At 39.6% G+C, this 25,971-nt stretch overlaps 1 protein-coding gene across 1 annotated transcript; it reads right to left on the reverse strand.

Moving 5' to 3' along the window:
- Positions 1 to 311: 311 nt before the first annotated feature.
- Positions 312 to 25,971, reverse strand: LOC145341501 (uncharacterized). Its single transcript, XM_080186478.1, has 5 exons — positions 25,768 to 25,971; positions 18,040 to 18,393; positions 9,845 to 10,009; positions 7,372 to 7,412; positions 312 to 3,234 (listed from the first exon to the last, which is right to left on the reverse strand). Exons 1-5 carry the CDS (start codon positions 25,835 to 25,837, stop codon positions 3,052 to 3,054), a joined length of 813 nt encoding a protein of 270 aa, XP_080042604.1. The 5' UTR covers positions 25,838 to 25,971; the 3' UTR covers positions 312 to 3,051.

Genomic DNA, 25,971 nt, shown 5'->3' on the forward strand with positions numbered 1-25,971 from the left:
AGCCTATGTTGTAAGGTATGCTTTAGTGAGTATGTTTATTTCAAGCATCTCTCTAATTTGGTATAAACAAAATGCATGTCAAAGACAGCAGGGCAAATTAATTATTAAGCACTTAGCTGTTAGATCATTTGCTGTGAAATTTATCAAGCAACCACAATGTATTTGTTTAAATTGAGACATATAGACACTCTCTGGGCAAACAATAAATCTTTTTTCAAAAGATTTGAATGATGAGAAGTTACATTATTACACAAATATTTTTTCGACAAGTTTCAATAAATAGGTTACTTTTTATTTACATATATTTTCACAACATTCGGTACAATTTTCACAATCTGATTAAACTCAGGTTTGGTTAGTTGCGAAAAGCCATTCAGATCGAATGACTCATAAACGTTGCAATGTTCTACAAGTAAGACGACAAAGCACCAGATTTTAAATTGATATTTTCCATAAATCTGGACTCCAAAAAGTAAAGATCTCAGAACATGAACAACAAACATTTCAAACACTTGCAAACCAATTTTAATTTGTACCAGATCAGATTCATAACTAACTGATCATGAAGGCATCTTTCAGTAAGTCTTATGTGGTAACTCCAACATCAATATCTTTTGGACAGATAATCCTACTGTAGGAAATATCAGATAATTTGATTCATATTGTGCCTCATGTTTGCTATGGCCATCCATGCCACCCTCCCACTTAGTGAGATTGGAGAATTTGGCACTCAGCCAAATCTCCTTTCACTGCAATGGAATGGGAAAATCCTGCTGTCATGAATGGTGGCAACATTCTGGCCAAAGTCTTAAGTCACTGATACACTCCTTAACAGACTGATAATGTTGCATTTTGATACTCCAACTGAACACTTGTAGCTATGGTATTATCTTCCTCTAAAATGCAGAGATTGCAACAGAAGCTTACATTTTGGAGCTAATTTTAGAACATTATTATCACTACTACCTTTTATGGAAGGAAATCTGCCATCCATGCCTGGTCTGGCCTACATGTGACTCCAGAGCCACAGCAACGTGGTTGACACTCAACTGCCCTTTGGCAACTCGGGATAGGCAGTTAATGCTGGCCAGCCAGTGACGCCTATGTCCCATGAATGAATTTGAAAAAACATATCCTTGTGAAATAGCTGGTATCCATTCCTGTCCGATGCAGACTCACTGGGCTGGATTCTCCAACCTCACTCGCAGCTGGGATTGTCCAGCCCTACTGCAGTGAACGGAGATTTGGTTGCGTGCCAAATTCTCTACTCCCACTGGCAGCAGCGGTGAGGCATGAACTAAATGTTTTCATTTAAAATGAGTTCAGGTAAAACGAGGAATCCAGTGAAATTTTGATATTGTTAATCATGGACTTTTATTGATACTACAAATCTATGTAGTGTAAAGGTTGAGGGTTTAATTCATGGAATTGAAATCCAGAACTAACTCCGTGAGATCGCACCCAACAAAAGCAAATTTTAGAGTCCAGTTAGAGCCAAAAATGGGAACGCTAAACAGTAGTAAACCAGAGGGCAGCATGGTGACACAGTAGTTAGCACTGCTGCCTCACAGTGCCAGGGATCCAGGTTCAATTCCCGGCTTGGGTCACTGTCTGTGTGGAGATTACATGTTTTGTTTTCTCTGGTTTCCTCCCATAGTCCAAGGATGTGTGGCTTTGGTTGATTGGCCACACTAAATTGCTCCTTGGTGTCAGGAGGACTGCGTAAGGTTACTGGATAGGACCTGGGTGGGATTGCTGTCGGACCTCCTTCTGCACTGTAGGGATTCTATAATTTTCTGATTAAAACAACCAGCCTGAATAGTTGCCCATGGATGATACTAAGATTGCTTGAGTTGCAGATAGTGATGAAGACTGTCAGAGGATACAGCAGGATATTGATGGGCTGGAAAATTGGACAGAGAAATGGCAGATGGAATTTAATTCAGACAAATGTGAAGTGATGCACTTTGATAGATCTAATTCAGGTAGGAGCTATAAAGTAAATGGCAAAACTATCAGGAGCACGGACACAAAAGAGATCTGGGCGTGCAGGTCGACAGATCTTTAAAAGTGGCAGCAAAAGTGGAAAAGGTGGTGAAGAAAGCATATGGCATGTTTACCTTCATTGGCCAAGGCATTGAGTATAGAAGTTGACAAATTATGTTACAGTTACATAAAATGTTGATTAGGCCACATTTGGAATACTGTGTCTAATTCTGGTCACCACGCTACCAAAAGGACATGGAGGCTTTGGAGGGAGTACAGAAAAGGTTTACCAGGATGTTGTCTGGTATGGAGGATTTAGCAATGAAAAGAGATTGAATAAATGGGGATTGTTGTCCCTGGAAAGACAGAGGCTGAGGAGCAACCTGATAGAAGTTTATAAAATTATGAAGGGTTAGGTAAGGTGAACAGTTGGAAGTTTTTCTCCAGGGCAAAAATGACAATTACAAGGGGGTACAAGTTCAAGATAAGGGCGGAAAGGTTCAGTAGAGATGTGCAGGGGAAGTTTATTTATACAAAGGTTGGTGGGAGCCTGGAGTGCACTGCCTAGTGAGGTAGTTGAGGCAGATACATCAGCGACATTTAAGAGATATCTGGATAGACACATGAACATGTGTCTATTGGGTATAGAGAGATACAGGTGGTTAGTCTAGACAGGACAATGTGATTGGTTCTGGCCTGGTGGGCTGAAGGGTCTGTTCCTGTGCTGTACTGATCTTTGTTCTTTCCAGCCACCTACGAAAGAGCTTCTTGCAAAGATATCAACCTGAAACTTTTACTGAGGAATCTAACGCTGAGCTTCCTAAATTCTCTCATCTCTTTCCAGAATTAATCAATTCTTGTCACTGAAGAAAGATTAATTTGGTTCAGATTTTACTTCCTCAGTTTAGGAAAGTGATTCAAAATTTCATTCACAGTGGTTAAATTGTGCCTTATGTTTTGGTAGAAGAAGTGATAAGAAAGGTCAGTGAGAATTCACTGTGATGTTTGAAAGTTCCCAGGACAAAGGTAAGTAGTCAGGTGCCACTGTACCAAGCGTATCGTCGCTTAGTTACCAATGGTTGTTTTCAGCACACCGGTAGCTTGCTGTTGAGGTGCAAATACTATTGTAGCATAATATGAATCATCAGAGGTGATTGAAGATGCTAGATGCTGTCGATCAATTTTTCCAGGGACATTCAGTACAGCGTAGTCCATGGAGCACACAGTGGAAATGGGATCCTCTGCTTTCTGAAATGAATTCAAAGAAAATGTGCTTGAGTAAGATTTATATTTTGATTTGTGTGTTGTAGAGATTTACCAGATATAGAATCCTAAAGTGAACATAGCTTTGCATCAACCCAAATTGACATGCAGCCTGAGTCCAGAATGCAGTAATGTTAAGCCCCGAGAGATCACTTAACGTCAATTACATAAGGCAACAATTGAAGCATAATAAGAGTATGAATGCAGGTTAAAGTCACTAAACACTAAGGTAGTCTGTTGCAATCCTGGGCATTTTTTTACTTGCCTAGATTTTATGTTTGTGTAAGTAGAAATTAGCTAGTGCATAACTGGGGAGCTTGCCTGATGAAATTAAACCCGAGGGTCAGCATGATTGCACTATAAGAGGTGAGTTCCAGACATAAAGTAGAAATGAGAAATATAGAAACTAGAAGCAGGAGTAGGCCACTTGGCCCTTTGAGCCTTCTCTGCCATTTATTATGATCAAGGCTGATCATCAAATTCAATATCCTGATCCTGCCTACCCACCCCCCCTCAATATCCTTTGATCTCTTTAGCCCCAAGAGGTATATATATTTAATTTCTTCTTGAAATCACACCATGATTTGTCCTGAACTAGAGACATCAGGAATGCTATTGGTTGGAAGTTTTCAGGGGAAGCCAATCAGAAAAAGAGCAGAAGTGCCTCTCGCGGCAGGAGGCGGTGTGCCATTTGCCAAAGGAAGGATCTTTTGGCACCACAGCTGTCAATAGGATTTCCCATTGATTGCACCATGTGCCATGGTTTGGAGTGTGACATTAGTGTGACCAGAAGATCCTACTGACGTGAACAGCTGGAAAATTCTGGCCATGGTGTTATTGGGTGGGATTCTCCGGTCTTGCCTATGGTGGAACATGTCACAAGCGGGAATAGAAAATTTGGTGTTCCAGCCAAAACCCCATTCCTTCTCAGCGGCACTGGAAAATCCCACTGGTGACCAGGGATGGAATAGCTTTTATGAGGGAATAGAAAGAAGTGCCGGAAATGCAGCAGTAAATTTATATAAAGCAATCCCAAACGCAGCAAAACGGTAGTGACCAACTAATCTATTTGTGATGTTGATTGAAGGATGCCTATTGGTCAGGATACTGGGGCCAACTCCCCTGCTGTTCAATGAAACAGTGTCAATGGATCTCTTAAGCCTGCCTGGAAGGGCTGACAAGGCCTTGAGTTAACATTTTATCTGAAAGACCTCCTACAGGCCAGCACTCTCCCAGCACAAGGGTATCAATCTCAATTTTATGGCCAAGGCTCTCTGGAAAGCAGTGTGAAACCACATCCCTCTGATTCAGAGGTGAGAGTGCTATCACTGAACCATGGCTTTTAATGTTGGAAGAATTTTACATCTATACACTGGTCTTAAATAAAACCATAAGTTATAGGAGCAGAATTAGACCATCGTATCTGCTGCACCATTCAATTATGGCTTATAATTTGGACATTGTTTTTATGAGGGGAGTTTCTCAACCCCATTCTCTCACTTTTCCGCCATAATCATTGATCCCTTTACCAATCAAGAACATATCTATCTCTGTCTTAAATACAGTCAAGGACTTGGCCTCCACAGCCTTTTGTGGCAATGGATTCCAAAGATTCACCGCTCTCTGGCTGAAGAAATTCCTCATTTCAGTTCTAAAGGGTCGTCCTTTACTCTGAGGTTGTCCCCTCGGATCCTAGTCTCTTGTACTAATGGAAATATCTGTATTGTGCATCTGGATATCTGTACAATCCTGAACCACTTATCTGCGTAGCATCTCACACACGCCTAATTTGCTGATGAAAAGGAACATGCGTGAGGTTAGATCCTAGTTTGAGCATCTCATGTCAATAACTTACTGCCCAATTTACACCAGTATTCTGGCAGCTAGCATCAGGCCATATCCCTTTTAATTTGCAAATCAAATTCTATAATATACACTGAAAGCCAGCCGCAATTTTGATGGGAACTGAGTGGAGTTTGTACCATGTATACTCTGCCCATTGGTTATTAGCTTGCATTGCAGGAGAAACACATTTTAATGGGGATGGTTTGGTTTTGAGGAGCTCCTCTTCTCAGGTCGATACAGAAGATTGCAAAACAATACCCAACAAGAGCTGGGGTGTTCTTTCAGCATCCTGCTGAATGTTTATCTATCACTAGGGTGGCACGGTAGCACAGTCGTTAGAACTGCTGCTTCACAGCTTCAGGGACCTGGGTTCGATTCCCGGCTCGGGTCAGTGTCTGTGTGGAGTTTGCATGTTGTCTGTGTGGGCTTCCTCCAGGTGCTCTGGTTTCCTCCCACAGTCCAAAGATGTGCAGGTTAGATTGATTGGCCATGCTAAAGTTGCCCTTTAGTGTCCTGAGATATGTAGGTTAGAGGGATTAGTGGGTGAACGTATGGGGGTAGGGCCTGGGTGGGATTGTGGTCAGTGTAGACTTGGTGGGCTGAAGGGCCTGTTTCTGCACTGTAGGGTTCTATGTACTTAAAAGCAGATCTGCTAGTTATTTGTGGTTAGTGGGACTTGGATGCCTTCATAAGTAATTAATTGGCTGCATACTCCCTTCTCTCTTCTTCCAAATTTAAAAAAATTCATTTGGGGGACATGGGTGTGGCTGGCTGGCCAGCATTAATCGCTCATCCCTGGTTGCTCTTGAGAAGATGGTGGTGAGCTGCCTTCTTGAAACACTGCAGTCTGAGTGCTGTGTGTTGACCCACAACGATGTTAGGAGGGAATTCCAGGATTTTGACCCAATGACGACGAAGAATTTATTTATTCTTTCATGCAACGTGGGCATCACTGGCAATGTCATCATTTGTTACCCATCCCTAGTTGCCCTTGAACAAAGTGGCTTGCTAGGTCATGATGTGGATGTGCCGGCATTGGACATATAAAGCACTGTCTGTGCTTTATATGCTCTGTCTGAGGCCAGAACTCTCCATTCACCTGATGAAGAGGGAAACCTCGAAAGCTTGTGCGTTTACTATCAAATCAATCGGTTGGACTAAAACCTGGTGTTGTCAGACTTTTTACTGTTGCTAGGTCATGTCAGATGGCAGTTGAGAGTCAACTACATTGCTGTGGATCTGGAATCACTTGTAGGCCTATCCAGATAAGGATGACAGCTTTCCTTCCCTAAAGGACATCAGTGAACCAAACTGGTTTTGATGACAATCGCTGATAGCTTCATGATCATTATTATTGAGACCAGCTCTCAATTCCGGATTTTGTTGAATTTCAATTCCAACAATTGCTGTGGTAGGATTTGAACCCTTTACCTCAGATCATTGATTTGAGCTTCTACATTAATAATCTAGTGACATTACTACGATGCCACTGTTACAACTTGTGAGCCACATGAACCTTGTTACAGATTGTGTAGGTACAGGGCTATCTCAACCATATCGTCACTAAATGGCAATTAGTAATATTGAGCCTCTTCTACCCCCGGCCAGGAGCTAACTTGCACCAACCTCCACATTTTATATATTGCTATATCTTACATTTTGATTTCTTATCATCTCCATATCTTTCTATAGACTTCAATCACTTCATGGCCAACATAAAGAGTCAGCACCACTCCTCACTTCACTCATTGTGGTTGGTGGGCATCATGTGATATGTTGGTTTGGAAGAATACCTCCTTAATACCTATACATAGAATCATTATAATACAGAACAAGGCCATTCTGTCCATTGAGCCTGCACCAACAACAATCCTGCCCATGTGCTATTCCCATAACCCCATGTATTTACCCTGCTACTCTCCCTGACAGTAAGGGGCAATTTAACATGGCCAATCCAGCTAACCTGCACATCTTTGGAGTGTGGGAGGAAACCAGAGCACCGGAGGAAACCCACGCAGACACGGTGAGAACCTGCAAACTCCACACAGGCTGTCATCTGAATTGAACCCGGGTCCTTGGTGTTGTGAGGCAGCAGTGCAAACCATTGCATCACCGTGCCGCTCTAAGTAAACCTGACTAAAGGCTTATTGCACAGGATACCATCACTTCAACTGAAAAAATTCACCATGCCAACAGCAGAATCAAAGCTAATAAAAATGAAACCTGTGAATTATTTAAATGCAGATATTATATGATGATAACCTAAAATACAATTACCTGAAAATTGACATCTGCTGCAGGAGGACTGGCATCAGTACCTAGAAGAGAAAAAGAGACTTGTTAAATACAAGTTGACAAGCTGGATACGATACATCCGCAAGTAGATCGGCTAAGATAAGCACCATCTGCTCCAGAGCAAACCTTTGTATAGTGTAACGCTGTTTGAGAATTCACCTCTCACAAATGAGACCACAACTTCTCTATCCAATCTCTGTAAGTTCAATAAATGGTCACCTATGTGACCACATTCACCACAGTTCGGTTAGTTGTCACACTGCTGATGAGTGGGAGCTCAACTCAATCTTTTTTTTCCCTACACCATATCTACTTCAGCTTTCAGGGGAATATTAAAACTGGACAAAGAGATGATGGGGTAATGCTGAGCTTAGCCTTCTTGATTTAATTGAATGGTGGAGGTTTTTAACCTTACTAAAGTCAGGGTATTAACAGACTGAAGTAGAACCAAAGCACCAACAAACATTGATTGCTCTGAGTCCCACAATAGCACAGTGGTACAGCACCAGGGACCTGGGTCCAATTCTAGCCTGGGGTCCTTGTCTGTGTGGAGCTTGCAGATTGTCTGCATGGATGCTCCGATTTCCTCCCACACTCCAAAGATATGCAGATTAGGTTGATTGGCCATACTAAATTGACCTAATGTCACTAGAGTAAATACGTAAGCTCATGGGGATAGGGCCTGGGTGGGATTGTAGTGGGTGCAGACTCAATGGGCCAAATGGCCTCCTTCTGCACTATAGGATTCTATATCCTGTGTAAAATGAATGCAAGTTCCACCCTCATTTCAGAAATGATGAAGAACTTTCCTATGAATTTTCTAGGTGGTTTTCGGAATATTGTAATTCACACATTTACCAGGTTTACCAGGCTGTCATATGAGGAGAGACTAAGTCCGTTAGGATTATATTCACTGCAGTTCAGAAGAGTGAGAGGGGATCTCATAGAAACATATAAAACTCTAACAGGGTTATACAGGGTAGATTCAGAAAGAATGTTCCCATTGGTAAGGGAGTCCAGAACTAAGGGTCATAGTTTGAGGATAAGGTGTAAACCTATTAGAACTGAGGTGAGGAGAAATTTCTTCACCCAAAGAGTAGTGCATGTGTGAAATTCACTACCACTGAATGTAATTGAGGCCAAAACATTGTGTGATTTCAAGAAGAAATTAGATATAGCTCTTGGGGTTAAAGGGATCAAGAGATATTGGGGGGGGGGGGGGGGGGGAGGCGGGGAAGGGGAATCAGGACATTGAATTTGATGATCAGCCATGATTGAAATGAATGGTGAATCAGGCCCGATGGGTGGACTAGCCCATTCCTGCTTCTTGTTTCTATGTTTCTTTGATGAGCTGGTTTATATACATATTATCAGTATAGACTGTATATGAATCCCTGAATGAGGTCAGTTGGGGTGATCAATTCAATCTCCACAAATAGATGGAAGGCATTAATCTCTTTGTCTTTCATTCCTCTCATAGTTTTTTTTAATCTTGGCTAAAATTTCTCAATCAACTGATTTTCCACAGTGATGCATTAGGATAGGATCACTATTACAGAAGCTATTATATCTGAAATAAAAACAAAAAATTCTGGAAAGGGTCAGCAGGTCTGGCAGCATCTGTGGTAGAGAAACAGAGTTAACATTTTGAGTCCTCTTCTTCCTTAGGGCAGATAAAGAGTCACATGGACTGGAAAGGTTAACTCTGGCTGGAATTTTACCGCATGCCCACCCAGATTCCAGGAGCAGGTGAGGCTCGGAGAATGGCACTCTCTGATGGCCTTGGATGGGATCATACGAACCTTGGGCGGACGTGCTGGTAAAAGCCCACCCTCTGTTTCTCCAGATCTACCAGATCTGCTGACTCTTTCCAGTATGTCCCGTTTTTATTAATCTTAATGATGTTGTGACAGTAGATTTTGTCCATTTTAAAAAAATGCATGTTAAAAGCAATGTTAAAATGTCAATGCTAGTTGATACTATCGATGTAAATTGCATCGTGATCTTGATTTTATTTTACAATCGTAGGAGTTTATTCACCTCTGTCAGGACTACAGGAAAGCCTGAAATTGGTTAAAAAAAAGCCTTCCTTGAGAATGGTAAGAAAAGGAAATCTGTGGTTTGGTGCAACTTTGTCATTAATGCTATATGCGTTGGAAACCTCCGGCCTCGCCTGAGGCTGCGATTTTCCAGTCCCGCTGCAGTGAATGAAATTTTGGCTGAGTGCCAAATTCTCTGTTCTCGCTGAAAGGGGTAGCGGGGCAAATGAGGTTAGCAAATCCTGCCCATGGACACTGAAAGTGCTAGATGATAGATAAATACATGTGATAAAAGACTGATAAGGTTTTGAACTGTGTTGTTGTATAATATTCGACCTGGATATGTTAGAGGATTGTGTGGTTTCTATACTTGAACTTTAGAATTAGTTAAACAAAAAAAAACTTGGGTTAATTACCTTGTTTCTTTGGTCGGTATCTGAATAAAATGTAAATTAGCAGACAAATGGTGATGAAGGCAGCTATTACTGCTGCAACGATTATCTGAATTTTAGCTTCATTATTCGGGACTTCAGTCCTGTTGTCTGTATTGTTTCTGTTCTCTGGGATTGGAATCTCCCAATCTTCAAAAAAATGGATAATATTTCATTTAGAACACAATAGGAAATCTCAATTCTCACAAGCTGTTACAATGACATTTTACAGAACTAACCTGTGACAACATTTCAAAACGCACCTTTTGCCTGTCATTGGAAGGTGATGGCGTAGTGGTATTATGACTGGGTTATTAATCCAGAAACTCAGCTAATATGCTGGGGACCTGGGTTCAAATCCCACCATGGTAGAATTTGAATTCAATTAAAAAATATCTGGAATTAAGAATCTACTGATGACCGTGAAACGATTATCCATTGTTGTAAAACTCCATCTGGTTCACTAGTGTCTTTTGGGGAAGGAAATTTGCCGTCCTTACCTGGTCTGGTCTACATGTGACTCCAGAGCCACAAAAATATGGTTGACTCTCCAAGGGCAACTAGGGATGGGCAATAAATGCTGGCCAGCACACGAAAATTGCAATCAAACTTAATTATAATGCAATATTTGTAAAGCCCAGACTGCAAATTTTACAGCAGCATTAATGGTGGCCTTTATCTGATTGATAATTGTAAGGAAAGAATTGGCGATAGAAGATACTCCAAGTCATTTGAATGAAACAAATGGAAATTTATGTGTTCGGAAGTCTGGTTTCTTAGCTGAAAAGTCGTGGAAGGCATTGGAAGTATCTGGTGGAGAAGTTGGGGCCAAGTGGGAAAAGGTTAAAATAGTGTTTCCATCAGTGGCCAAGACTAATATCCAAAGGCACAACTGCAGAGTAAAGGGATGACCTTTTAGAACCGAGATGATGAGGAATTTCTTCAGCCAGAGGGTGGTGAACCTATGGAATTCATTGCCACAGAAGGCTGTGGAGGTCAGCTCATTGAATATATTTAAGACAGAGATACATAGGTTCTTGGGTGGTAGGGGGAATCAAAGGTTATGAGAAAAAGGCGGAGAATGGTGTTGAAAAACCTGTCAGCTATGATTGAATGGCAGAGCACACTTGATGGGCCAAATGGCCTAATTTTGCTCCTATATCTTACAGTTGTATAATCATAAGAATGGGTGTTCTAAACATGAAAACAATTACAGATTTCAACTTGCCTCTGAGATTATTTTTCTTCACAGTTAAATGTTTAAAGAACAGTTTGATGTCAAACAGGCCTCTGAAGTTTGTCTCTTAAACAATTACTTGAGGATGTGGTTGACAAATCTAGGTTTAATTCTCTCCACTGACTATCTTCTGTGCATTTGTCAGCATAAACTCCTATCTGCACAACTTAACCTGTTAATTTTAATGAAGTATGTATGGCTGTTCACAAAATAGCCTAATAAAAATTAATGCAAATGATTTAACAGGTGCACTGAAACCAACACTTAGACGGACTTTAATACTTCAACAATTGTCAACTTTGGTCATATAACGATGTGCCAGTTCATAATGCTGAGGCAGTGGGCTGCTGATGGGGCTAAAATTAAAAAGGATAATTGTTAAATTAATGAAGCTTATTAAACAGTCTGCTCCTTCAGAAAATATAGCAAGATCTTCTACATATTTTTCTGGATATTAGCTGAATTTTCCAATGTCATACGCCCTGCCACCGCAAACGGAGAATTTGGCACTTAGCCAAATCTCCATTCACTGCAGCAGGATTGGAGAATCCCATCCACATGGTCAGAGAATCTCAGACAGTGATTTAAAGGATTTCATTATGAATTGCAAATCCCTGCTTCTGTCACACAGACTCATAGTTTGAAGTAGATTTTGGAGCTTCATAATAACACTGAGGCTAATAACACTCACTGAGATAAATGCAAAATACTACAGATGCTGGAATCTAAAACAAAAATAGAAAAATGCTAGAAAACCTCAGCATCTGATATCCCACCCTATCCCCGCAACACCGGGTACTTACCTCTGACTCGAAGTATTGGCTGTATTCTCTCTCCACAGATGCTATCAGATCTGCTAAGATTTTCCAGCATCTTTCAGTTTTTGTATTAGAACTCATTGTTTGTTTTGTGGAGATGGGGTAGCAAATTAGGCAAGGCTCAGATCTACATTAAATGTGACTCTGTATTATTAATAGTTCACTTTCAGTGAGGTTGATTGGTACTAATCAGGAATCATTATGTTGTTAAAACGATACTTATGCTTGAAATTACTAGAGTCAATTTTGTGTCGCAAATTTAGTTCATATTTACTATTTAACAAATTTCAATGTTTGGATTAATTGCAAAATACTGTTTTTGCATAGCCTCAGCTGTCACATCTCACACACAACCTTTGGATAGTCACATTTAATGCCAATCTGAGCCTCATCTAATTTGCTGTACCAGTTCCAGTAAGTGTTGTTAGCTTCACTGTTATTGTGTTGGTCCAAAATCTGCTCCAAACTATGTATTTAAATCTGTGTGACAGAAGCAGAAATTTGCAATTAATAATTAAATGCTTTAAATCATTATCACCATAGAATAAAAGATTCCTTACAGTGCAGAAAAACGCCATTGACCCATTGAGCCTGCACTGACGACAATCTCACCCAGACCCTATCCCCACAACTCCATGTATTTACCCTGCAAATCCCATTGACATTAAGGGGCAATTTAGCATGGCCAATCAACCTTACCCACACATTTTTTTTTAAAGTTTATTTATTAGTGTCACAAGTAATAAGCTTTTAAACATAAGGTGCAAAGTGTATCATGATTGAAAATCACTTTGGTAAAGGAAAATCACTTTGATAATGTGATTGTTTTTTGCAGCATGTACATTGGTACAGTTCAAAGATACATGGGGTTGAAAGAGAGCTTCAGTGATGGCATAAAATCTTAATGGAAATGAAAATAGGGTGGTGTATAAAACAGACTGCCCATTTGTTATCATGTATTTTATCGCCTGGCTGTCAACCATTTTCACTCTCTTTAACCTATTCTGGAAATAATTGATGACCATTACAGTCTTCCTGTATGTAATGACTGCAGGCTTTGAAAAGTAAAACTGCACTGCACTTTAAGTTAGATGAAGGTTACACCAAAAGATATGTGCTCTTTGAGCCCTTGCTACTGCGATCCTTCAATGTTGCACTGCTTCCTGTTGCAGCTTAGAGATAATCATCAAAGAAAAAACACATTAACAGTCAAAAAGTGAGATCTGATGTCTCAGAAAGATTGAATTTCCCTACTGAGAGACTGATGTTCTAAAACCATTCTCAAATCTAACAGCTAAATAAAAGAGGATTCCATTGTTAACCCCAGGTAGATGTTTTACTCAGCTTTTGTTGTCTTAGGCAGTTACCTTTTAACAATTAGCTTTCCCAGTGACAAGAACTAAATACACACATTGTTACATAATGCACATGTTTTTTGTTTCCATTTGAACATTGTGCCCAGTTAAACAATTTATTAAATACACAGGGTAATACCTTTATGTTTTCCCCACGTAATACAGCAAGACTTGAAAAGTCATGGAAACTGCTTTTTCCCCAAAGCAGTTTGAGGTTCATTGACCATTTTTGGATGCAAGCCCACATTTCTGAAATGATGTGAATGGAATAATACACCTGATTCTGAAGATTGTTTGTACTACGAAAGACAAAATACGTTGACTTATTGATGACTCATAGCCCGGGTTTCCACATTCATAAAATCACCTAATTACTAATAATCACTTTTGCAGTAGCTCCTGCGGCTTACTTAGGTTATTTTTACTGATAAGATTATAGACCTAGTAAACCAGGTTGATTTCCCACCTGTGCCTCTCAGACAAAATGATCACTTGTCTGACTTGTATCAGTGCATGGAATCACTATTTTCCAGTTGATCAAGCATTTTGAAACTATTACTCAAATTATCCTTAAATGGGGAGGTGCAGGTAGTTGAATTTGGAGGCATGCTTTCCACCATGTATGATATTGGTTCATAATGGCATGAGGTTTATCATAGGAACATAGAAACACAGAAGACTTATGGTATAAAATGAAACCATTTCGCCCACTGTGTCAGTGCCAGCCCAAAAAGCAGTGGTCCACCCAATACCACTTCCCAGCTCTTAGTTCAACATGTAGGTTACAGTAATACAAATGCATACGCAAGTATTTCTTTTAAAGTGATGAGGTTTTCTGCCTCGACAGTCAGTTCCTGATCACCAACAACCAAGGTTTCTCCATAAATTCCCCCTAATATTTCCACTGATTATTTTAAATAAAGGCCTACTGCTTACCCGCCAATCTGGTAAAGCGAATAGGTCTTTCTTACCCACTCTAACTAGGCAAACTTGTAATTTTATATACCTTAAATAAATCTGCCCACAGCCTCAATTGTTCCAAAAAAAAATCCCATCTTTCCTCTGAGGTAAAGTTCTCCATCCTTGACAACATCCTTGTAAATCTCCTTTCTACCCTTGTGTGATCACATCCTTCCTGTAAATGAGGGCTGTACTGAATCTTGCTGTCCTCTTGCTGTGGTTTAACTAGTGTTTCATGCAGTTCTAGCATAACGTGGCTGCTCTTTTCCTTTATACCTTGGTCCATTAAGGTTAGCACTCCATGGTCCATTAAGGTTAGTACTCCATTTGCCAACTTAACTACCTATTCATTGATCTGCCCTCCCTTCAGGGATCTATGACCATGGATTCCAAGGCCCCTTTTTCCTCTTCTCAGTATGCTAATACTTATTACTTCTGGTATTTCCTTGCCCAGTTTGCCCTCCACTAATGCATCAACTCACATTCCCCTGGATTGAATTCACTGTCATTTATCATTTAGAAACTTCAGAAATAAGTTGTTGGTAGTTTGGTAAAATTGCATCTGCTCAGTATTTGTAGTAAACAGGTGCTTTTCACTTATGATTTAAATACAAATAACAAACACAGAAAACTTTCCCAAAGGTGTTTATAAATTTGTCCCGGAGCAGGTAATTTTTGGAGACTACCTTCGCTTCCCATCCTGGGAGATCAGTTCAGTCTTTGATCAGCAGTTCCTGATGAAGATTCCCTGTGTCAGCTATTCCATGAACATCATGACTGCAAAAGAATCTCTGTGATGTGATCTGTAGTTATGCAAGTTCCAAGTGGGTAGTCTCTGTTGGTGACTTCTGCCACTGACCCTACTTTAGTCACATGGGGGTCAATTAAGACATGCCTGTTCATGGAGGCTAGGCTTAAAGTATTGCTGCCTGGGCCCTGGAGGGAATAGTTGGATTCCTCTACCCATCCCATCCAAAAAAATGTGCACCTATAATCTCAACTATTCCTTCACCAAAGTTTACATTCTCAAGGCCTGGACCCTAATGTGGACACCAGTACTGTTTGTGTTGCAGTGGGAAGATGAGAAAGAATTTCAACGTCTGAGTGCTTTTTTGAAATTAATTAAAAGTTCAACTCAAGGTACGGAAAATGTTAATATCCTCTTTCATAAAGTAATATCTCACCTCTGGAATCTCACTAAATTGCTACCTATTTCTGATCTAACTGATTTATCTTTACTTCGTATTGGAATTGGATCTATCTAACATCGACGCCAGAAAGCAAACAAGAAAGCCCCCTTCCTGGCAATAAATTAACAACAGTGATCCTAACATTAGGTTCTGGAAAATAAACAATTTCTAATAGTTTCTATTACATAGCAATAGATAAACCATGTGGCATGGATTAAGAAAAAGTAAGATTGATGTTGATGGTGGGTTCAAAATAGGGCATTTATGAATTACACCTTTAAGAGTGACTCATTCATTTTCATAAATGAGTAAAGCTTGGAACATGAACTTCTTTTATTTTTATTTTGGGGATATTAAACCTACCATTATGATGCATATAAATATTTCAATTAGGTTAATGTAACCCTTCCATGTCAATAGAAGTTAGGATTTCTGTTCCATTATTCCAATCACATTTGATATATATTTTACTCAAGAATTCTAAAAGATACTCCAACAAGCATAAATGGGGGTAAGCTCACATCAGTTTCCTCAACTAATAACAAAGAGATTCTGAAGATTAGTCATATGGATTTGAGGCGTTAACTCCATTCCTCTTTCCACAGAAGTTGCCACACCTAGTGAATCTTTAGAGCATTTTCTGTTTTATTTCAGATTTCCAGCATCCACAGTATTCTGCTTTTATATCATATATATTAACAAAGAGGCGCCTGCTAATATTAAACTGTAAGTAGTCTCACAACATGAGGTTAAAGTCCAACTGGTTTATTTGGAATCATGAGCTTTCTGAGCACTGCTCCTTCATCAGGTGACTGGAGTCCACTCTGAAAGTTCATGATTCCAAATGAACCTGCTGTTGTGAGACTTTTTACTGTGACCACCTCAACCCAACACTGGCATCTCCACATCAGTATTAAGCTCAGAAATGATTTTGATCTGAAATCAAAACAGACGACACCATATCAACTGCAGTGTAAAAAAGCTTTTGATAGGTTAATATTCTTTGAGATTACCTGACCCTATTTCTGAAGTGGTTGTGGCACAGGAGGAAGCCATTCAGACCATCGTGACTGCACTGGCTTTCCAGTGCATATACACCAAAAGAGTGAAACTGGGGAGTAAAATGGGGTATTGTAGTCAGCCATGAAATAAGGAGGAAAGAAATGAAAAATAAAGTTCAAACACAAGGTGGAGAGGAAAGAAATAGACACATCAAAACTGCAGGATTTAACTTGACCTTTCTTAACCACTATGTAACTGCAGCAGTTAACCTTTACAATCCCAAATCTGATTTATCTACAGTGTTGTGAATTAACATGAATGTATGTTGTTTTCTTTGTCCAGTTTCACAACATGAGATGGTTGCTTTCATATCAACAGGTTTTAAGATCTTTCCTGAAATCAGAAAAGAATAATCATGAATAAAAAGTCTGGAGTACTTGTGCGATGACAATGAGGAGGAAAGGCTCCAGAATGAGCTTTTTTTTTTGTCTTTTTGGGAGAATGAGCTGTTTTTTTAAGAAGTTCACTCTCAGTGAATGCTGCCGTTCAGACAGCATTAGGGTGAAAGAAAGACCACTATTTTTGGTCATTATAAAATTGCTGAATAGAATCACAGCTTCGAGCCTGGGCCTCAAGTAAATTCTAATAATGTTATGTTATTTTCCTTCCAAATCATCAAGCTTTTAACTTGCACTTTGGGATATCTGAATGGTCAGGTTCAGCTGGCTTCCCTTCCCGTTAGAATCTCATATAATCCCTACAGTGAAAAAGGAGGCCATTTCGCCAATTGTGTCTGCACTGACCTGCTGACAGACTTTACCCCCTGTAACTCCATGCATTTTCCCTACCAATTCCCCAACCCACACGTCTAACCAATGCACCTAACCTGTGGGAGGAAACTAGAGCACTTGGAGGAAATCCACGCAGACATAGGGAGAATCTGCACCCAAGGCCAGAATCTGGATCCCTAGCACTGTGGGGCAGAACTGCTAACCACTGTGCCACCATTTGGCCTCTGTGCCACTGTGCCATCAATTACAACCAGCTTACATAAACAGTTTTGAATGCATGGCAGGCACGGACAAGTTGGGCTGAAGGGCCTGTTTCCATGTTGTAAACATCTATAACTCTATGCACTGTGAACATTTGCAGTGAGAACATTCTAATCAGATAATAAAATATTTACTGGAGGATATCTGAAATCTATCTTTTGTCTTTATCATGTTAAGAACTACAATACTGATGAGTTTTAAGTACTTGAACTGGAATTCGTAAACAATTTATCAGTTTAGACAATTGTAATATAAATAACAAACCCAATGTGTGAAATATATGGTGTTTTCATGTGCGAAATCTAGGTAAATAACCACTAACATTGAATTAAGCAGGCAGCCAATCTATTGGGATTTTTCTATAGAGTTTGTCATCGGAGCTGCAATGAAGAATATTGATATGTTCATCTTTGCTCTGAAGAATTTAAATGAATCACACCTCTGATTTTAAATCTTCCCTTTGCCAATATACTAAATATATAAAAAATATGAATGAATATTAAAATTCAATCCAGGAAAATGCGTTAAGGTATTTACTTAGGTGCTGAAAAAGATTGGAGACATACCATTAACAATGATTTTTGTTGCATTGGCTTTCATTATCTTTATGACATTGTCAGTTAATGTCAGTAGTTGACACCCGTATGCCCCAGTGTCGTTTTTTGTCAGGTTTTTAATTTCCATTGTAGCCGTTTGGTTGTGAAGGTCCCATTTTAAAACAACATGGTCAATAGCTGTGGTGTTACTTGTCTTCAGATTGATTTCTCCAACCTTTGATTGGCTTTGATTTATGTATCTGTACCATATCAGTCTCATGTCTTCAGTGGTATTTCCATTGGAAAGTTTGCAGGAGATGATAGCTTTGTCTCTAGGTCTCTGCTCAATGGTCATAGGATTCTGAAGCAGAGTTAAGGAATCACCTGAAAATAAAAAAAATAACAGAGGCATTCATTCCCATGTTGGGATGGGGTAACAAACACATTTTCATGATTGATAACTCTGATCAGTTAGTATGGTCCAATACAGAGTACAGTTTGAGAAGACTCATTCCATACTGCTCTGGCTTTGTGGAAGTGAGACTAAACCAGTACCAAGATGATCCAAATATTGCTTTAATAGGAACAGGAGTTAATTCTCTAAAATCAGGCTTATAAAAACTGATAGGGATCCTTATTCATAATTCCATTTTTCCATTCTTTCAATTGATATGTACAATATTTCTCAATTTGTATCAAATTAGTTATTTGAATAGTACGTATGTCCCCTAAAGGACATATACTCCTGTGCGCTTGCTTTCCAACTTCTTTTTTTGATTTGGACCACAATTTGACTACTTCAATTTCCATTTGCTTTGAAAATAGATCTGTGTTGTAAATTGGTACTGGGTGTGCCATGTACTTTTTAATATGCATATTCCAGAAATATTCAGACTGGCTAATATTTAGTCCAGAGACAGTTGAAACTGCTTTGAAGAAGTTCTCTTTGAAAACATACTGAAGCAGTGAGTGACATGAAGTCCAGCTCTTTCCTAGTTAGTAAGGACCACCATGCTGGCTTTTCTTGGTACAGTCATCAATGCGCAACTTATAACAGAGTCACAACTGTGTCACTTTAGCCTTCAGAATAACCATTCACTTGGATCTATGATTTACTTAATCGTTACCACTTGACTAGATTATTTGTGTTGTGATGTTCTGTTTTTGGAATCAGTGTTGGAGAAAAAATCAGAGGGAATCAGAGATAGGGGAAATAAAATCTCTGCTAAAGCACAAGCTTTACCTATGACATTAATTTGATCCATCCTCCAGCATGTGCCAGAGACAAATACACCATTTACCTAAAATGTACACAGGATTCCCTCCTGTGGTTAGCGACTGAAAATAGAAATGCAGAAGTGAATTGCTGATTAAGTTGACTGCCGGATGTTTGCTATTCTTTATACTAACCTGCTTTTCCCCGATATTTGTCTTAATACTGATCTCTGGGGTGCTAGAAATAGCATGTTAAAGGTTAATGGCTAACAATGAAGACAGAATTATAAATCTTGAAGTTATAAAACATTAAATGATGCTGCAGTTTTATTTAAAATTTGCTTTTGTACATAACCCCAATAATAAGATAATTTAACGGTGTTTTTGTGATAAATTTTGAAGATTTTCAGTTCTGGGAGGGGAACATTTTTTCTACTGGGTGTCAAAGGTCAAGATGTGGAGATGCCGGCGTTGGACTGGGATAAAACAGAAAGAAATCCCACAACAGGATTTTATTTGTATCAAATGCCGCAGGCTTTTGGAACAGGCTGTCCCTTTGTCAGGTGGCTGGGAGTTCCCTTAGTCCGAATAAAAAAAAACTTTGGAAAGCTTGTGGCATTTGCTACAAATAAACTTGTTGGACTTTAAGTTGGTGTTATGGGATTTCTTTCTATCAAGGGTCAAGTGCAGAGTAATTCTCCTAACACAGTCCCAATGATGAACTTTAAACTCAATCTCAGTAAAGGACTGAACCAGTATACATTTTCAATTAATTAACCTTCCGAGTGGCTTTTGAAGCTATAATAATAATTTATATAATTTTATTAGTATCACAAATAGGCTTACATTAACAATGCAATAAAGTTACTGTGAAAATTCCCTAGTCACCATACTCTGGCACCTGTTTGGGTATGCTGAAGGAGAATTTAGCATGGCCAATTTATTTAATCAGCACATCTTTCTGACTGTGGGAGGAAACCCACAGGGAGAACATGCAGGCTCCACACAGACAGTGACCCAAGCTAGGAATTGAACCCAGGTCCCTGACATTGTGAGGCAGCAGTGCTAACCATTGTGCCACCGTGTCACCCATATGTCAATTCATCATCAGGTTTATTTGGATGTTTTTTATTTGCATCATGACTACCCATATTTAGGAAGCAATGTTTATACTATGGTGTGAATGCATAGATGGATGAACGCCTTAAATTTATGTGGCAGCATTTTTATATGCCTTTTAATTCTGTTAGTTATAGATTTTTACATTCCAGCCACACTGATACTGATCTAGGTCCTTCACATCTTCACAAGTCATTGCACAGGATAATGCACTACCTCTGTAACAGCCATACTTTGGCCAAAAGGTCTTTTTTTTAAACTGATCGGTATGATTGTGAATGAAGAAATAAAGGACTGGCAGACTTCAGTGGTGGACAGATATGATAAGGTCTGCAATGTCGGCATCAAACTGTGTTCGCTATATCAACTTGGAAACTTTCAAGCATTTTTCTTAGCCATGTTTAAATGTTGGGGGATGTGAATCATTTTTACTCATTTACAAATGCTCCAGCAAAGGAAGAATTTATTTAGAGGCAAACAGAGCTAACATTAGAATTTACAGGTTTACATATTTCACATATTATTCATTAAACATACGGTATACTTATTCTAGACATGTGTATATTTCATTGTGAATGAGACTTAGGCCTATAGCGACAGAGAGAAATTACCTAAACTTAAAAATAAATCGCTGCTATTAAACTCAGAGGAAACATTTCACTCTCTGTGGCTTACACTAATGGAGACTGAGCTGTGTGTATTATCAGGCTAGCTTTCTCTGTCAACACAACACGGAGGCTAAAGGCGCTTGTCATTTAATTATCAATGTTACAGCGACTTCAGGGAATAGGCAGGTGCACGGTTAATCCCAGTTCTAAAAGGTTGCTATGCGAGTTCCAACATTCGGCTGATAGTTTTGCAAAAGTGACATTTTGCTGTCTGCCTCATCGTTGAATGTGATGAAGTTGCTATATTTGTGTGGTAGATAAGAACTAACTTATGACAGAAAGTAATACTAAGTATTCTCACAACACCAGGTTAAAGTCCAACAGGTTTATTTGGAATCGTGAACTTTAGGAGCACTGCTCTTTCATCAGATGAGAGGTGATGAAGGAGCGTCACTCGCCTGAGGAAAGAGCAGTGCTCTGAAAACTCATGATTCCAAATAAACCTGTTAGGCTTTAATCTAGTGTTGTGAGAATTCTTATTGTGCCCACCCTAGTCCAATGCTGGCATTGCCACATTGTAGTAAGAAGTCTCACAACACCAGGTTAAAGTCCAACAGGTTTATTTTGTAGCAAATGCCACTAGCTTTTCGGGCTTTTCCCTGAAAGCCAGTGGCGTTTGCTACCAAATAAACCAGTTGGACTTTAACCTGGTGTTGTGAGACTTCTTACTGTGTTTACCCCAGTCTAACACCAGCATCTCCACATCGTGCCAGAAAGTAAGTTTGTTATGTTTGTCATTACGAGGTAATTAGGTATCAGCCAATCAAACTCTCTGATACTGAGCATTTATGGTGTGAAGTCTCATTTCATGGAAACATAGAAACATAGAACATTACAGCACAGTACAGGCCCTTCGGCCCTCAGTGTTGTGCAGAGCTATGTCCAATCCCAAGATCAAGCTATCCCCTCCCTATAATTCTGGAGTGTTCCATGTGTCTATCCAATAACCGCTTGACAGTTCCTAAAGTGTCCGACTCCACTATCGCAGCAGGCAGTCTATTCCACACCCCAACCATTCTCTGAGTAAAGAATCTACCTCCGACATCCCTCCTATATCTCCCATCATGAACCTTATAGTTATGCCCCCTAGTAACAGCTACATCCACCCGAGGAAATAGTTTCTGCACGTCCACTCTATCAATCCCTCTCATCATCTTATAAACCTCTATTAAGTCACTTTTCATCCTCCTCCACTCCAAAGAGAAAAGCCCCAGCTCCCTCAACCTTTCCTCATAAGACCTGCCCTCCAAACCAGGCAGCAACCTGGTAAATCTCCTCTGCACTCTCTCCAATGCTTCCACACCCTTCTTATAATGAGGTGACCAGAACTGAACACAATATCCCAAATGCAGTCTCACCAACGTCCGCTTTAGTTGCAGCATAACTCCACAGCTCTTAAACTCAAACCCCCCGTTAATAAACACTAACATGCTATAAGCCTTCTTCACTTGCGTGGCAACCTTCAGAGATTTTTGGATATGAGCCCCAAGATCTCTCTGTTCCTCCACGTTCCTTAGAACCCTGCTGTTGACCCTGTAATCTGCATTCAAGTTTGTCCTACCTAAATGAACCACCTCATGCTTATCAGGGTTAAACTCCATCTGCCACTTTTCGGCCCAGCTCTGCATCCTATCAATGTCTCTTTGCAGCCTGCAAGAGCCCTTCACCTCATCCATTATTGCAGATTTTAAAAAATCTCATTTAAAGTTAAAAAAAGTCCTTTCTGTCTCTTTTTTCTCATAATCCAATTGTTCTTTCAATCTCTTTATTTCTCTTTCTTAGCTTGACCTGACGTTAAATTCACCCACTCTACCTTACACTTCCTTCACTATCATCCCTCTGTTTATTTTTCAATCCTTCAGTCTCATTGGTTAACGCTGTGGCTTGCTCTGTTCTTCAGCAGTGCTTAAATTCGCCTAACGTTCCCTAGGGAAGTTGCAGAGACACACTAATTTCCTGCAAATGCAGCTTAGCAATTCCTGCACATTTGAGTGGGAACACGAGCGTGCGACCGCAATATTCTCGGAGTCCAATCATTTGTGGGGAACTCCACCTGTGAGGGGGTTTACCGTCCCACAGTGAAATGTTTAAAAACACTATGTGGATTTCTTTCATTGCAAGCAAATTGGCAATAAAGTAGTTCAAGTTGTTCCCTTTTTTTCATCATTCGTTAATACCGAGAAAGCACTCAACATGTGCCTTGTTCAGAAAAGCAGGGAACAATCTTCAAGAGAAGGTCAAAATAGATGTTTTGAAATTAACACTGTAATGAACAATATAGTAATAAGCAATTACAGTGAATAACAGGATATGGATTTGGTTCTGAGTTCCCCACAGGCATTTTGTGGATGGCACATATTATTTCACATTTATTGGTAAAAAAAGAACATGACAGGTATGTTTCTTTGCTGAATTGAACCTCAATTATGTAAATAGCCACAGGTCTGTTTATGCTGGAGTTTTAACATTGGTGTAGAACATAAAGTGGCGTCGTGAGTCTGGAGTACGGTTCTGACCGGGCAGTTCCCCCTCAGGGAGGCAATCTCAAATCACTTAGATTTGAAATTGCACAGATAGAACTTGAAATTTTTTGGCAGCTTATCACATCAACATGATATCAAAGTGCTTCACAACCAATGGATATCTTTTGAAGTGCAGTTATTTTGCATTGAAGGCAATGAAGTCAGTGTAGAAGTTTTATCAGGTGCTTTTTAAACTTGTTCAACCAATTCAAATGTACAACAAAGAAGCGAATACACTTAGTTAATGAAACATTTAACACTTACATTAATAGTAAAAGTATGAATGCATCCTAAGTTGTGGAACGTACCGTGACCAGACTATACAACTCAGTGAATGTGATGTGTTCCCTCTAAAATAGAACAAGTCACAAAACGTGAGTTGAAATTTGTCTTTTAAAGAAAACACTGATATTGCCAGATTTTGATTTCCAATTGAATCCCAATCCTCGGAACTAAATATTTCAAAAGGTGCAATTTCATTGGTGCCATATTTCCATTTCTCTTTAAAAGTGAAATTTTGTGCCCAGGTTCGTTGCTGACACCCCAAAGCGCGTTCTTCCCTCTTGTCACTGATTTGGATTCCAATGTGAATCCTTTTTCTTGACTGCCATGGTCACTGTATGAGGACCAACTGAAAAAAACTTAAATTTCAAAAGCTCCGGATGAAAGAAAAGTAGTAACATTCTGTATTTCTGCAGACAAATATAAGTTTGTGTGGTAGCACAATGGTTAGCACTGCTCCTCATAGCGCCAGAGACCTGGGTTCAATTCTGGCCTTGGGTGACTGTGTGTAGTTTGCATGTTCTCCCTGTGTCTGAGTGAGTTTGCTCTGGTTTCCTCCCCCATTCCAAAGATTGCAGGTTAGGTGGATTGGCCATGGTAAATGTGCAGGATTACGGGGACAGTCTAGGCCCAGGTAAGATGCTCTTTGGGAGAGTCAGTACAGATGTGATGGGTTGAATGACCTTCCTCTACACTGTGGGGATTTTATAAGTCTCTTTATCTTAACAATAATTCCATTAATTTTTAAATTTAAGTTGCATGCTGTGGTTATCAGTTCCTCATGACAGCTGGAGTAAGTTTAGGGAAAGTTATTACAATGGAATGTAACCCAACCACACTATAGAAAGAAGCAGCAAGAGAAGCTGCTAACTATTTTTGCTTTGCCAATGTTTCAGAAATATTGCCAGTATAAATGTTTTTTGCATCAGCCAAACACAAATGTATATTTAAATTGAATTGGATACCTTATTTCATTGTAAATATAGTCCTAAAAGCTCAAGGTCATGCTCATTCTCACTCACACTGAAAACTGTACCGGTCTTACCTATCAACTACTCTGTACTTTTGTGGCTTGTGGATGCAGTATAGCTTCAGCAGTTGACACAGATTCTCGCCATTCCTATTCTATTGCTACCTACCCAAATCGTGCTGACAGCTTACTGTGAGCCCTCCATCATCCATCATTTTGGTGGGTAATAGTAAGTGACAGACAACCAAAAGGCACCAAATCTTTTAAAGTTTGTTTTATTCGTGTCACAAGTAGGCTTGGATTAATACTGCAATAAAGTTACTGTGAAAATCCCCTAGTCGCTACACTGCAGCGCCTGTTTGGGCACACGGGAGAATCCAGCAAGGCCAATGCACATAACCAATGTGTTTTTTGGACTGTGGGAGGAAACCGGAGCACCTGGAGGAAACCCACGCAGATATGGGGAGAATGTGCAAACTTGCACAGTTACTGAAGCCAAGAATTGGTGCTATGAAACAGCAGTGCTAACCACTGTGCTGCCCAATCTTTGGGTTTGCAACAAAGGGATTGCATGTTTGCCTAATATATTTGTTTTGGAAAGCACAGCGAGTAAGTTTGCTGCACAAATGCTTAAAGTACCATTGCCAAACGTTTCTCTCTGCTATTTCAACCTGTTTATTTTAGATCTATTATCATCACTAAAATGCTAAAGAAAGAATGTAATAAAAACCTGTCATATAGTTCTGCAATGGCAATGCAAACAATAATTTCCAGACTATTGTGGAAATGAAGTGCAAGTAACAAAATATAAATCAGTCATTGCCTGTGCTACAACATGAATCAGATTTCATCATACTGGAAGTTCAAAATCAATCTGAGTTAATAAAATGTTCAAGAAGTCTGTTTCCTTTCAATTTAAACAATTCTTTCAACATCAGCAAGACTAAAAGATCACAAAAAACTGAAAGAGACATGCACTTACCTAGTGTATTTTGCCACAAAGTTACAGAAAGCACCAAGATGACTTGTTGAGCAAACAATGCCATGGCCATTTCTTTCACAGCGCCAGGGAGAAAAGTGCCATTAATCAGTCAAGGCGATTGAACACTACACATGCTCTTAATACTCGAGATTATCTGCAAGCTGGTTTCCCCTCTGCAAGTGAGTAACAATTATGCCTTGATTA

The sequence above is a fragment of the Carcharhinus amblyrhynchos genome, chromosome 3, assembly GCF_965287045.1.
Source record: "Carcharhinus amblyrhynchos chromosome 3, sCarAmb.v2.hapA, whole genome shotgun sequence".
NCBI lineage: Eukaryota > Metazoa > Chordata > Chondrichthyes > Carcharhiniformes > Carcharhinidae > Carcharhinus > Carcharhinus amblyrhynchos.